At 39.4% G+C, this 13,206-nt stretch overlaps 1 protein-coding gene across 1 annotated transcript in view; it reads right to left on the bottom strand.

Moving 5' to 3' along the window:
- The window catches only part of LOC307253359 (metabotropic glutamate receptor 4-like), a gene marked incomplete at both ends in the record, with an annotated part of 160,564 nt that overhangs the window by 55,796 nt on the left and 91,562 nt on the right, over window positions 1-13,206 (bottom strand). The window contains 2 exons of the mRNA XM_080031357.1: window positions 10,284-10,424; window positions 10,776-10,930. Coding sequence (XP_079887483.1) covers window positions 10,284-10,424; window positions 10,776-10,930 — 296 coding nt within the window. The remainder of the gene's footprint in view (window positions 1-10,283; window positions 10,425-10,775; window positions 10,931-13,206) is intronic.

Below are 13,206 nucleotides of genomic sequence, written 5' to 3'. Positions count from 1 at the left end.
TTAACTTGTGTTTTCCTCTGCCTGCAGTTACCCGGATCACTACCTCCAGTCTACCTACCTGCTGCACTACCCCTGGATTCCCCATTCACCACCTGCTCCCCACCTCGTTAAAATAAACCTTTTTATTTAAATCTTACTTTGTCTCTGTCTGCTCTTGGGTCCAGCATCGTAACCATAACAGAAAGAACATGAAACCTTGCCAGACTGTATATTGTTATCAGTGTTCCAGGGTTTTTCATCAAGTCAAACCTTCTGGTTCTGAAAAAACACAATGATCCAGAAAGCTCAGAGTCACACAGTATGGTCTTGCTAACATTATTCCTGTGAGAGGAGGCAAAGTGCTTCATTGTGATTCCTTTCTTTGTGATGCTGAAAATTATAGGCTAGATATGTCCAGCTAATGTGTTTGAAAATGGAGCCTCGATAGTTCCTTCCAGGCAGGACATATTACATTTTGACATTTTATATCACTCTAGGGACAGTAATACAGTTGATTCATTACAATATAGACTTATTTTGTATTTATTTAGACCTTTCTTAGTAGTCTTCTTATAGATATTTGTGAAAAGTGCAAAAGATAAATATATCCAAATAAATAAATAACAATTTGATTCATGTGATATTGCCCATCCATATTGTCCAACAAACCTAACAATAATTTATAACACTGTAATGATTAAATGATTATTGATTTATTGATAGTATCAAACGATTTAGAGCCCTCACCTTGGGCTCTGGCAACTTGCGATTGTCATTGTTATAATTTTTGAAGACCAAATAGTTAATTAATTAATCTTGAATATTTGTAATGGTTTAATCAGTTGTGGAAATAAACAGTTGAATTGTATGTTGAATTTACAAGCTCCATTGTATCTACATTTATATCTCTCTAAACTGAAAGTATGCTGCTGTCAAAATATATCAGAAATCATTCTATAATATAGCACTGTCAGCCCCTGGTTTTGAGGGGGGACTCCGGCTGTTCATCTATAGACACATAGTATTTTTTTTAGGGCTGTCAAGCGATTAAAAAAATGTATCTAATTAATTACAGGCTCTGTGATTAATTAATCTAAATTAATCGCATACTTTTATGACACTTTTATACCTGTTTATAAACAGCTGTATAGCCTGCTACAGTTTGTTTCTCTCTCTCTCTCTCTCGCTCTCAGTCTCTCGTAACTTCTGTCTCCACAACAGACAGCGCTGCACTGCCACATATGCCTATGCCGATTCATTCACCATCGTCGTACTCATAGGCAAAAATATTGACACATACACACACACACACACACACACACACACACGGGGCAGGCGGCAGGAGACGAGACAGCTAGCAAACAAAATTGAGACACACAGATGAAGATTGAGGGATAGGCTACTGTTTTGAACCTATATTGTTGCACCACTAAATCAATAGTGCCCAGACACTGCGGAGAATAAAGTAAAATGTCTTCCTACCTTCATGCTTATTTTCCATAGAGCCCTCGGCCCCGCCCTTTCCTCTGCTTCTCTCTCCCTTTCACCCGTGCGGGCTGTAAACTACAGGTGCAGCTCGGTGCAGCTCACCGAGCTGCGCACCACTTTTGCACCGGGTCAAAGGGCATTATAGAAGTGCGATTAATCTGCGTACATTTTTTTAATCGCGTTAATTTTTCTGTGATTAATTAATCGAAATTAACGCGTTGATTTGACAGCCCTAATTTTTTTGCATGAATGTTTCTAAAGAAACAGTTAAAATTGTCTCATGTGCCCAACAGAGAAATTTGATAAATATTGGTTGACAAACCCCTACCATATTTTAATATTCTAATGCAGTGGTTCTCAATTATTTTCTGTCATGCCCCCCCTAGGGGACAGAAATGTTTTTGAAATACTATTGAGAACCTGCTAATATTAATTTATTTATCTGTACAAAACCACTGTATGAGTTTCTGGCATGAGCATTCTGCATACAATCACCTTATTATCAAATTAGATAACAAAAATTAGCTGAGATAACTTCTGCAGCAAAAAAAATCAAAGTACAGTTTATTAGCTCAATTTGTAACATTTAAACAAGTGTCAGCCTGTGTGAATCTTAGGACAGAGAAACAAGAGCAAATGATTCACTGAGGTTTGCATTTCATTCAAAACATTTTTAAACTGTAAACATAGTTAAGGTGGTGTTTTTTTATTAGTATAGGCCAATAGGCCTTCTGTGATAACCAATAATTCATTAATGTTATTATTAGTCTACTTGCTTGATTTCTTTTTAAATAGCCTACTGAGACACTTGGAGACACATGTGGACATTTATATACTGAAAATCGCGGCCTTTCGCGCGGATATGACCATACACAAGCACACATCGCGCTTGCTAGCGAAAAAAATAAATAATTGGTCAGTTGGAAATCAAGGCAGCCCGCGCCCCCCCCCCCCCCCTGACAACTCGCCCCACCATTTGAGAAGCACTGTTCTAATGAATACATAGGACATCGCTACTCAAGGGACACAAATTGATTGACACGCAGTGTGACAGTGCTTGTCTTCAAGGCTTCTAAAGACAAGGTTGGTGATGTGAACTAATTGTGTGTATGTATAGACGATTAGTTTTTCTTGCTTCAACAATAATTGTTGTTGGTTTCAGCAATAATTCCTTTTAGGAAATGTCTATGTAAGAAATCAAGGATACTAATTGACTAACTCATTGGTCTCATTTCACTGCAGGTCAATCCAACATTTTTCACAGTGAAGAAAACTTTGTTTTGATGTGGTATGACTTATATTTGAACCTAGATATTTGTGTTTCATCTCAAGGGAATCAAAGCAATGTTGAACCTTGCTTGTTTGGACTCGGTGTCCTTGATGATTTCAGTGAGCAAGGACATCAGACAATTGATCAGGCATGCAGGCATGTGCCTGGGCTTGGCATACTTACTGACTCATGTATCCAAGGATGTAAGACAAGAGAGCGATTCAAGCCAGTGTGCTTCTCTGAAACTCTGAATCTCAACACATGCTTCATGATGTCAACAAGAAGCACCACATTACATTGGCTGTAATCTTTGCCCAGTAAGACAGAAAACTCAAATGACAGGTAATGCTGAGTGAAATGATTGGACTGATGGCAAATTGCTCTCCACTTTATTCTACTTTATGAATACTATATCAGACAATTGAGTAAAGCACTGAACAGTGAACACTTTCCTGTCATGTTTTTTCTGAAGTAGAACTTTCAATATAGCAGTATAACGACTACAGTGTGTCTGTCCATCCCAGAGTACTATGATTAATGTTTCAGCTTTGCTCAATAATGACCAATGCTACTGTGATGAGAAAGGAGAATATTATGCCATGATATTATGTGTTGTCCTTCTACCATTACTTGTTGAACCAGTATCTCTTCACAAGTTCTCGGTTGTATCATTCAATTCTTGTTCAATTTGGTCTGCAGAACAGGATCATGTTTTGCTGTGTGGGGTAGTAGCATTATTCAGTGTATGTATCCAGGGAATGCTCTGAGCAGATCAAACAGAGCAAACTTGGGCGTCATCAGTTTACATATAGCAATCAATTATTTTAATTCTACCATTAGAATGAAAACTTCTCTTCATAATTTCTATAAATCTCCCATGTGTGATTTGTTTGTGTAACAAAGTGTTGTTTTATGATATGATGATATTTATCAGTTCTTAAAAGAACGGAAGGCCCATTGGTTAAACCCTTATATTAGATTGATAGGACAGTTTCAAAAATGTAAAACATGAAAGGATTAAGTTTTGGTAAAAGTGACCTAATTCATATTCAGAGAATGTCTTACAACAAGAGACACTGAACATTTAGACTGGTCTCTTAATTTTTTCCAGAGCTGTATAAAGCTACAAATGATAATTTCCAAATAGAAATGTTGTCAGTAGTTTATATTATAAACCAACATTTTCATTCTACTCTACAAATGATAATTTCCAAATCACATCTAAATACATTTTCAAATTACCCTAATAAACTAGCAAATGTGCTTATTTTAACACAACTATGGAGATTAAAGGTAGGTAGCCTGTGTAGTAGTATTCTGCTGTACTCTTGGAGTAACCACTGGTGTAGATATATATGGTAAATCTTGGCCTCTAGGGCAGTTATAAGAACATTGGAAACAATTGCAGCAATGGGATGTAAATTATACATCTGCAGTCCCTGGTGGTTGATCACAGTCTTCCAACGTTGTTCTCATATGCAGAATTTATTCTTCCCTACTTATTATATGTGTTATTAATAAAACATGTTGAACATGTATGGGCTACATTAATTGAATATAATCACACAAAAAATATTTTGAGGTCAAAAGTTTTCCCACAATTTGCTAGTAACTTCGGATTTTATGCATTAAACATGGTATATTCCATTAGGTCGAGCACCAGGGGCCTCATTTATAAACGTGGCGTACTCCCAGAAGAGGGCGCACGCCAATTTCTACGCAAACATTGGGATTTATAAAAAGCAAACTTGACGGGAAGATGTGCGGTCCTCCGCGCAAACTCTGACCCATGCGTACGCACAGAAAGTGGAGAAAGGAGAAAAGTATGAAGTGCGAGAACGAATGTGTTTGTGTAAAATGAATCCAGATATAGGCCTATTATAAGCCATGTAGGTCTATCATATAGGGAGTTCCTTTGCAAAACGGATGAAGCCATTCTTACAACTAATAAAAAAATGCCTCCACGGATTTTTCCATGGAGTGATACCAACAAAAAACAAAACGAATTAGGATCTTAAATAGCCTACAAACGGAGATTTGAGTGCAAAAAAAAAAAAAAAAACGTTCGAATAAGCTCTGCATGTTATTGGATTAATTCTGATAATATTGAGGTGGAATACAACCTATTACTTTTACACTGACGCAGGGACGTTGAAAGTAGGGGTGCGGGGGGTGAGGCCGCACCCCCCCTCACCACCGCCTGCACCCCCTCTCCGCCCCCCTACACTTTGCCCTGTGCTCCCGCGATTGCTCTGTAAACAATCGCATAGCCTATGTCCTCTTTCCCATCTCCTGTATATATACACTATAATATATATCTTATAGGCTATATACTATATAGGCTATAGATTATTTAAATGCCCGTCACATTTCTTCACTGTGCCCAGGACGAGATTACGGTTGTGCCCCGCCTTCCCATGCACACTTCGGTAGGTGAGAGTGCTGAGGGGCGCACACTAATGAGCATTAGGTTATCATTAAAAATCCAGTCTGCTAAGCGCCCTACCACAGGGTGGAGAGAGAAAGAGAAAGAGAGAGAGAGACGCGCTGACAGGATGCAACGTTCACCTGTGCACCCGCTCCTCCAAGGTGTGTGCCGGTATCGTGCCAAGTTACCGCTGATAAGAATTGTGTCCCTGCTGGCCGGTGAGCGCGCATGCATCAAGTAAAGGCGAACATATTAACACTTCATAATGTCGTAAAAAAGTCGAGTCGTCTTATATTCGGGGTTTAGTATTCGGCGTCCAGTAATGCCCGTTACCAGAGCGGCCATTCAGCTTCAGGGCCTGTGTCCAAGTTGTGTTTATTTTATTTTTTCGGGTGGAACCAACACTGGCTGTGCTCTCAGAAGCGGCCGGGGCATGCGTGTGTGCAATGGGAGAGAGAACGCTTTGTGTGGAGAGAAAAAAGAGACGCGGGAAATCGCCATCTTATGTTGCGAGTCAACGTATCAGAGGCAGGAATCGGCTGTGCGATGGGCTTTTGCTGTGGCTTGCACTGCTGAGGAGAGATTGCCAACTGCGCTGTTCTTTTACGCACCAGCAGGGCCGCCGTAATGTTTAGATTTCATCATTTGCTTCAATGCCCTTAAGAATGAGAGGCTTCATTAAATCGTTGTGATTGTAACTTTGTCGGCTGTAAACTGAAACTAACGGAGATCGCGGAAGCCTTCCCCTCGACAACGTGACGTGCACTGCCCCGGTTATCATTCACCGATCACAGCGCCGGGGCTCAAGAATACAAATGTAGGCTATGCAGAAAAGGAACAAATTGGTGAATAAAAATTCACCAGAATGCAGGAAATTAAGCATGTAATGCTCAAAAAATTCTGGGGGAGTACCCCCAGACCCCCACCTAGAAATTGTCACAACCCAAAGTTTAATCAAAACCTACGTCCTTCAAATTCATGATTTTTTTTAAAGGCTATAAGGATACTTTGGAAAATTCTTAAATGTTATTTGCTTTTATAGTTAGTTTTAATAGCTTAATTCTAATCAAATTATTTTAAATATAAATAGGCTATTTTATCATGGTTATAGTAGATTGCTAATTTTACCAGTAGCCTACTGCTTTGTCTGATAGCGCTGCACCTCGGCCAATGTACAGCACCCCCCCCTAAGAAAGTAGTTCCAACGTCCCTGCACTGACGCTGTTCTCGATGCCTCAGTCAGGCAGACATGAGTGCACAGTTTCATACACTAATCATAAGCCTACTGTACATCACACCTACTGTGCAAATTTTTCGCGGTTTTTAGTCCGTTTTATCTATGTGTTTTTCTTTGTGTTTAAGCACGTCGTAACTGTGTTTTGAAAGGGACTGTGAAGTTTATTATTAGGCTAACCCTCCGCCGCCCGTCACTGCACCGGGATGAATTCTCCGAATAGTATCTCATGGGGGGTCTCAGTGTCCCCCGCTCGTGGCACAAACACTGCTGTGTGAGGATATGCACTTTTTTGCGTCCACTTTTATGTCGGATCGCTTCTTTTTATTTCGACCACAGCGTTCACAGAGATCGCCACAGGCTGCACTCTGACGCCTTTACCCTCACACTGTGCCACCAAACTAAATTTTCCCTGGTCGCCACTTCTCCAACGGGTACTTTGGCGTGACCGCAGTGATCCACACCGTGTGGAATCTATTTTTGCATTTCCCTTTCAGTCGGCGATTGCCACTACCGCCTTCATGCACTCAGTAAATTATATTAATTCGGGCGTGTCAATGACTATGTATGGGTAAATATGGGCGTTACTTGAAGCCCGCAAAGGCTGCGCCACATTTAGAGTTGATTGTGATTTATAAAGGGAAACAGGCGTAGGACGTGAGTGCGCACTGTTTTATAAATCAGAATATTTTTTGTTCGCACGTACATCCTACATTTCTTCCGTACGCTAGCTTCCACGTGAATCCCACGCAAAGCTTTATAAATGAGGCCCCAGAAGTTGGGATAGGAGATACTTTTGCTTACTAAAGGAAACGTGTGGAGGATAGTGATATAACTTGCACAAGGCTGTGATTGAAATGATTGTACCTCTTGTTTGTATAAATGTACTGGGGCCTCATTTATAACGGTGTGCGTAGAAACCATCCTAAAACATTGCGTCCGCAGAAAGCCAAAAAGGTGCTGCGCAAAAAAAAATTCAGATTTATAAAACTGTGCGGCGCACAGTTGCACGCAATCTTCCCTTTATAAATACCCACCTGCGGCGAATTGTGCGCAGACGATCTCCACCCCGTGTCCTCCCACTTCACCTCCCAGTTTCATCCCACAATCTACCATACATGGCGAATGCTAAATAGCTCCTGAATATGATGACGCACTTAATAAGCACGGAATTTTGACTGACATGAGGAAAAAAGGGAGGCAACGCGGCCGCAAAGAAAGCGACTGTGAAGGAAGAAAGCCTGTGACGTCGTGCATGTGCTGAAGAAACTGGCACACACATACACACCCGCGCGCTTATCACATATCATGATTGGCACAGTCGTTGTAGTCTTTGTAAAGCAGTTTCGCCCAACTTTGTACTGTATGAAATATCACGTATTAGCGTAGGCCTACCTGTAGTCTTATATGTAGGCCTATAATATGGTGTGACAAGTGAAATAATGCCTATAGTCAATTCGAGAGAATTGTTTATCTCCCGTGAGATCCACACATTTCCAACAACGTCAGATTATAGTTATATCTTCCAGGGTGAATTGTTATGGGAAATAGATGTGTGTAATGATTTGCTAAATTCATAACATGATTTTATCTAACGAAATTACAGTTTTAATTAATATCTGTTGGGCTTAACTTTGTACAAAACTACTTTTTACACACCTCTTAAAATTTGCTCTCCCGCTGGCCACTCACGGAAACACCTCCCGACGTATAGGATATTATTATAAAGTAGCGCTATAAGATTCAACTTATAAAATATAACCAAAGCATGTAGACCTAGGCTACTTGATAAGTAATTCAAACTACATCACAACTGCATGCCATAGACTACAGTAGCCATATATTCACAACTATAGGTAAGCTTATATATTTTATTGACTAAATATATTGGGTGCCAAGCATAATTTGTCTGTGTTTTTCTGATGACTGAGCTTTATTTCGTGGTGTTGCCATTGAGTGTCGCTGATTCCCCGAGTCAGGAAAACCTTGCGTTAGGCTCTACGCATGGTCGAAGGTTGGCGTAGGAATACGCACACTTCTCCGCAAATAATGTCTTTATAAATACCAACGTTTGCCACCGCACATTTTCCCGCAAATTTCTTCCCGTCTACGCAAGGTTTTTGTGCGCCGCAAGCTTTATAAATGAGGCCCCTGTACTGTTCTCTGGAGGCTACTCAGAAGAAGAATGGAGCTTGCAGCAATTTAGTCGAGGAGCAGCCATCATGACAACTGATAAATACAGCAATCATGTAAGAACACTTCTCCTGAAACTGCAAGTGTGTATCATTGGAAGCATCTTTCTTTCTTGTTTAGAGAAGCGACAATTAAATCAATGCTTAATTGTTAAGATGTGCCTGTTCATCAATTGTAGCAATTTAGCATGTCTCTTATGTTATAGAGTGACATATTTAGCTTGCAGTGTCCTATATAAGCTGGATAAGAAAGACAAAATCGATTATTCGAATAAATAAAATACAAAACCTTCTGCACTGCATCAACATTTAAATTTGAGAGAGGCACAATGTCTCCAGGAGGCTTGAATGGCAATTTGTCGTTTCCAACTGTGCTGTTCTGTACTCAAAATGTCAGATACGCTAAGGTTGTAGGTTGTACAGTAAGTCATTCTCTTATGACATATTCAGGTCATCTGCTATGAGAACTTTTCCTGGTTGTAACGTCAGTGTGCATTAAGTACATCCATATTAAATATTAATCCCCATTATGGTTCGACAATAAGGGATGGAAAGTGTTTTTCACTCCAACATTATTCTGAAAATCCACTAAATACGTAGTTGCAGGTATAGCTGAAGTTATTGCTTGACAACACAACCAGAATATTTGCGTTTCAAATATTCAGATTTGTAGTTTTGGCCATCATTAGCTATACAACTTTGCTCTATATATCTTTACAGCCTGTGTTGTCTCTCTCTTTTGTATAAGCATTTCGCAAACAGTACTATCACAAATAACCATTCAAAACAACTTGAGGGGAAAACACACCACCATCTATGTGAACATTTTAAGAAAACATACAAAGAAAGATTTATGATTAATATATAATTTTGTATCATTTTCTAATCAAATAAATTGGTATGATGCGATTATTAGGTACACTCACTAAGCCTGGATAGCAGATTATGTGTTCCGCCAAGGTGTTTGGTTCAGCAGGGGAACCAAATTCTATCACTTTAGTCATTTGTATTCGGCGAATGTTTACTTAATATATTGTTTACAAGTAAATAATATAAATCTCTGTAACATGGTTTATGTGGTCTGGATTCTACCCAAGCAGTAATAATTAACAAAGGTGGACCAGCGAAGGACAGGTGCAACCCCAATAGCAGAGATCAGACAGCTTCTCCAATGTACGTGTTTGTGGTGGATGATACTCTAACATACCGATGGATGTATAAGGAAGGTTTTACCAGGAAACATTTCAGTCTGTCTGGATAACTTGAGTTTTAGTGTTGTTCAATGTTGAGAGGCATGCCTGATTTGAATGACCTGAAAGCGTGTTTCCGATTGGGTATACTATTGATTACACTTTCAATGCATGCTGTGGCACAGTTTTGTGATCGCTATTGTTGTCCACTGCAAATTAAACTTGCCAAACAAGTAATTGGAATGTTGATTCCTCTGGGATGAAATTAGGGATTCCCATACACTTTTCGAGAACCATTAAATTGAACTTAAATTACAGGGTGTGATTTTCTTCTCCCTGATGACAAATACATTTACCTATGCACAACAAATACACATACATTCACACTCAATCACAATAACTCACATAATGAATTCACACAAAACCCAATCAATATTCTTGGTCATTGATTGAGTGCTTTCCATTGACCAAGTGCCTTGTCTGCTATTAAGTGTAGACTCACTTGTGCATTTTTTTATGCCAGATCCTTTCTTCACCGCGTGCCGACTAAGCTTGCATTGGAAGTTATTCTCCCAGAATTCTGCAAACCAAATATTCCTTCTGTTGTTCTCTAGCGTTCGGCTGATGAAGTAGCGGTCAAACCCTAAGAGAAATTAGATGGTGTTAAAAATGAAAATGAAAATCATGTTCTTTACTTTATTATTAGAAATTGCTCATTGTATCTCAGGTTTAGGTCCGTTCAAAACCTTTTATTATCACCATGCAGGGGGAGGTAAGAAAGAAAGAATGTTAAGTAACAACAACAACAACACCACAGTTTGTCAAGTGTGGCTTTAAGTGGTTGAAAACAGTAGATGGTAATACACATTAATGGCCTTCTGAAGCACTCCAATTTAAAATAATGTATGTTAAATGTAGAAAGGAGGTATGATTAGCGGAGGCAAATATACAATAAGCATTGTTATAGTGAAGTTATGAATTGTGTTAGGAATACCTTTGATGGGCTGTCGTATGGGTAGGATGGTGACAGCCCCTTCTGCCATTTCCTCCTGGTTCAGTATTGGGGAGATTTTGGAGCCCCAGCTGTCAGAACCCACCCATATGAAATGGCCTGTTTGATTGGCCTTCTTAGCTGCTTGAAGGAGCCGCCTTTGGGACAAAGGAAAGCATCGTATAATTGTACTATATATTGTCGTGTTGTCAGTGTTCTGATATAGTTCATGCACACACAATAATATGTTTCCTATGAAAGAAGGTTTCAATTTAAATGCGTCCTAAAGGGGAAGTGTAGCTGCCACACGGGTAATTCCACAACTACAATATTCTATTCTGAGTCTGGACAAAGTTACACTGTGGCACATTAGTGGAATTGAAAAAGCCACCATATACACACTTTACATTCCCAGTGCAGGCAGAATGACACCCTTGCCACATTTGTCCAGGCTTGTTGCCAAAGGAAGTAAGTTTGGGGAGCTGTAAAAAACTGCCATCAAGCTCTGCAGCAGCAGCAGACTTTGCATCAAGAAAGCTTGAGCACAGCAATATAAAATTTAAACACCGCCAAATGGCATGTGAAGCATTAGTGTTCCTCAAGTGACCCCGAAGACGCTGGAACTAAAAAGAAATATTAAGCGTATCTCAAACAAGTCTTTGTTGTTGCATGAACAAGAATGGTTTAACCTTGTGGAAGACATAGGTTTTCTGTCAAATGTGTGTGGAGTGGGTTAGCTGCGAGTCTCTCTTTACCTCAGTTGTATGACCCAGATAATTATTTTTTGATTGGTAATGATTTTTTTTCTTTTCCTCTGTCTGGTCTTGAGAAATTAAGTGAAATGAGCATGTCTTAAGATGCAATCATGTGCTTTGTGTAGGGAAAATGAGAGAAATAGATTTTCTCACCATCAGGAGATTTCAGAACACAGACATGACTAGACAGGCTGACAAGTCTGATATGAAAATAACAGTGAAAAGGGCAGATTTTGTATCTGGGTCATGAAGCTTTTTTCTTCATGAGGGTCATGGAACATGTTTCTTCAAGAGGGAAATTATAACTGTTACATTCCAATTAATTCCCAATCCAATTCTAGTTTTACCTGAAATTTAAAAAAGCTTAAACTTAATTGTTTAATTTGCAAAGTGAGACATGGACAGGTCCAAAGAGACGCATCTAATACGGTATGCGTTGCTATAAAATAATCAGATGGGCAAATCAAATACTGTAATTTTCGGACTATAAGCCGCAACTTTTTCCCCATTTTTCGACCCTGTTATTACACAGCACAGTAGGCTATATGTTCTGTAGCTACTAGCTACTATTGCACTAAATGGTAACACTTGAATACGTTATGCAAATATGCAACTTGTTTGTTGAAATGTTAATAAATGGGAGCTTCCTCAAGCAGCCATCTCTTTCCCGACAATCCCCTCTGCGCACAAACTCTTACATATGGTAATTAAACATTATAACACCTGCGGCTTATAGTCCAGTGCGGCTTATAGTGCGGAAAATACGGTACAAGCCCAATACAAGATGATTTGATTAGATTTTCTTAAATAATATATTTAATTTTTAAGGGTTTGTAAAAAATATCACTGACTGTTGTGAAACCATAGAGGACACGCTGAACTTTTTTTCTTATTCCTTATTATGCTGAGGCGATGACATTTGTTTCTATAATTGGTAAAGCATTACATTGTTGGGCTCCAAGAAAACAGCTCAGGTTTCTTATACTCCCTATGTAGACAATGTTGGACTTATTAGGCTGCTGCCAGCTCACACTCACTAAGTTCAAGGATAGAGCGGGCATGCAGTTCTAAAATCCCCCTGGCTTTCTGTAATTACTATATATCCACGCTATTACCCGTTATCAGGACCGGATTAAGTCAATGAGCACTGGGACTTGTGTCTTGGTCCTCATCAAGAGGCTGCCCAAAATCACTGCCCACTTCGACTAGGCAAACAATGGCCTTTATACGTTAGCTGGGAGACATTTTCCCATACAAAGCCACTACAGTTCTCTCTGTGTGTGTGCATGTGTGTGTGTGTGTGTGTGTGTGTGTGTGTGTGTGTGTGTGTGTGTGTGTGTGTGTGTGTGTGTGTGTGTGTGTGTGTGTGTGTGTGTGTGTGTGTGTGTGTGTGTGTGTGTGTGTGTGTGTGTGTGTGTGCGTGTGTGTGAGATGGTCTATCTACAACTAATTAATACATCTTTAATACAGACTATACGTCTTAACAAGAGGTAATTATTTTGTAATTGATACATTTGTCCCCCCACAAGGAAAACAGAGGAACTGATATTTGCATTTTTATTACAAACATTTCCTTAAGTAAATATGTATTATCAGCAAAAAGTAAGGTAATGCATTATGTTAAATCATAATTTGTAGGATATGTCATGTTTTAAGTCAGAGTAAAATGTACAATATTT

This window comes from Ammodytes marinus (assembly GCF_949987685.1).
Source record: "Ammodytes marinus genome assembly, chromosome: 7".
Classification (NCBI taxonomy): Eukaryota; Metazoa; Chordata; class Actinopteri; order Uranoscopiformes; family Ammodytidae; genus Ammodytes; species Ammodytes marinus.
Note: the sequence above shows the minus strand (reverse complement) of the source record. Positions and strands in the feature narration are given on the sequence as shown.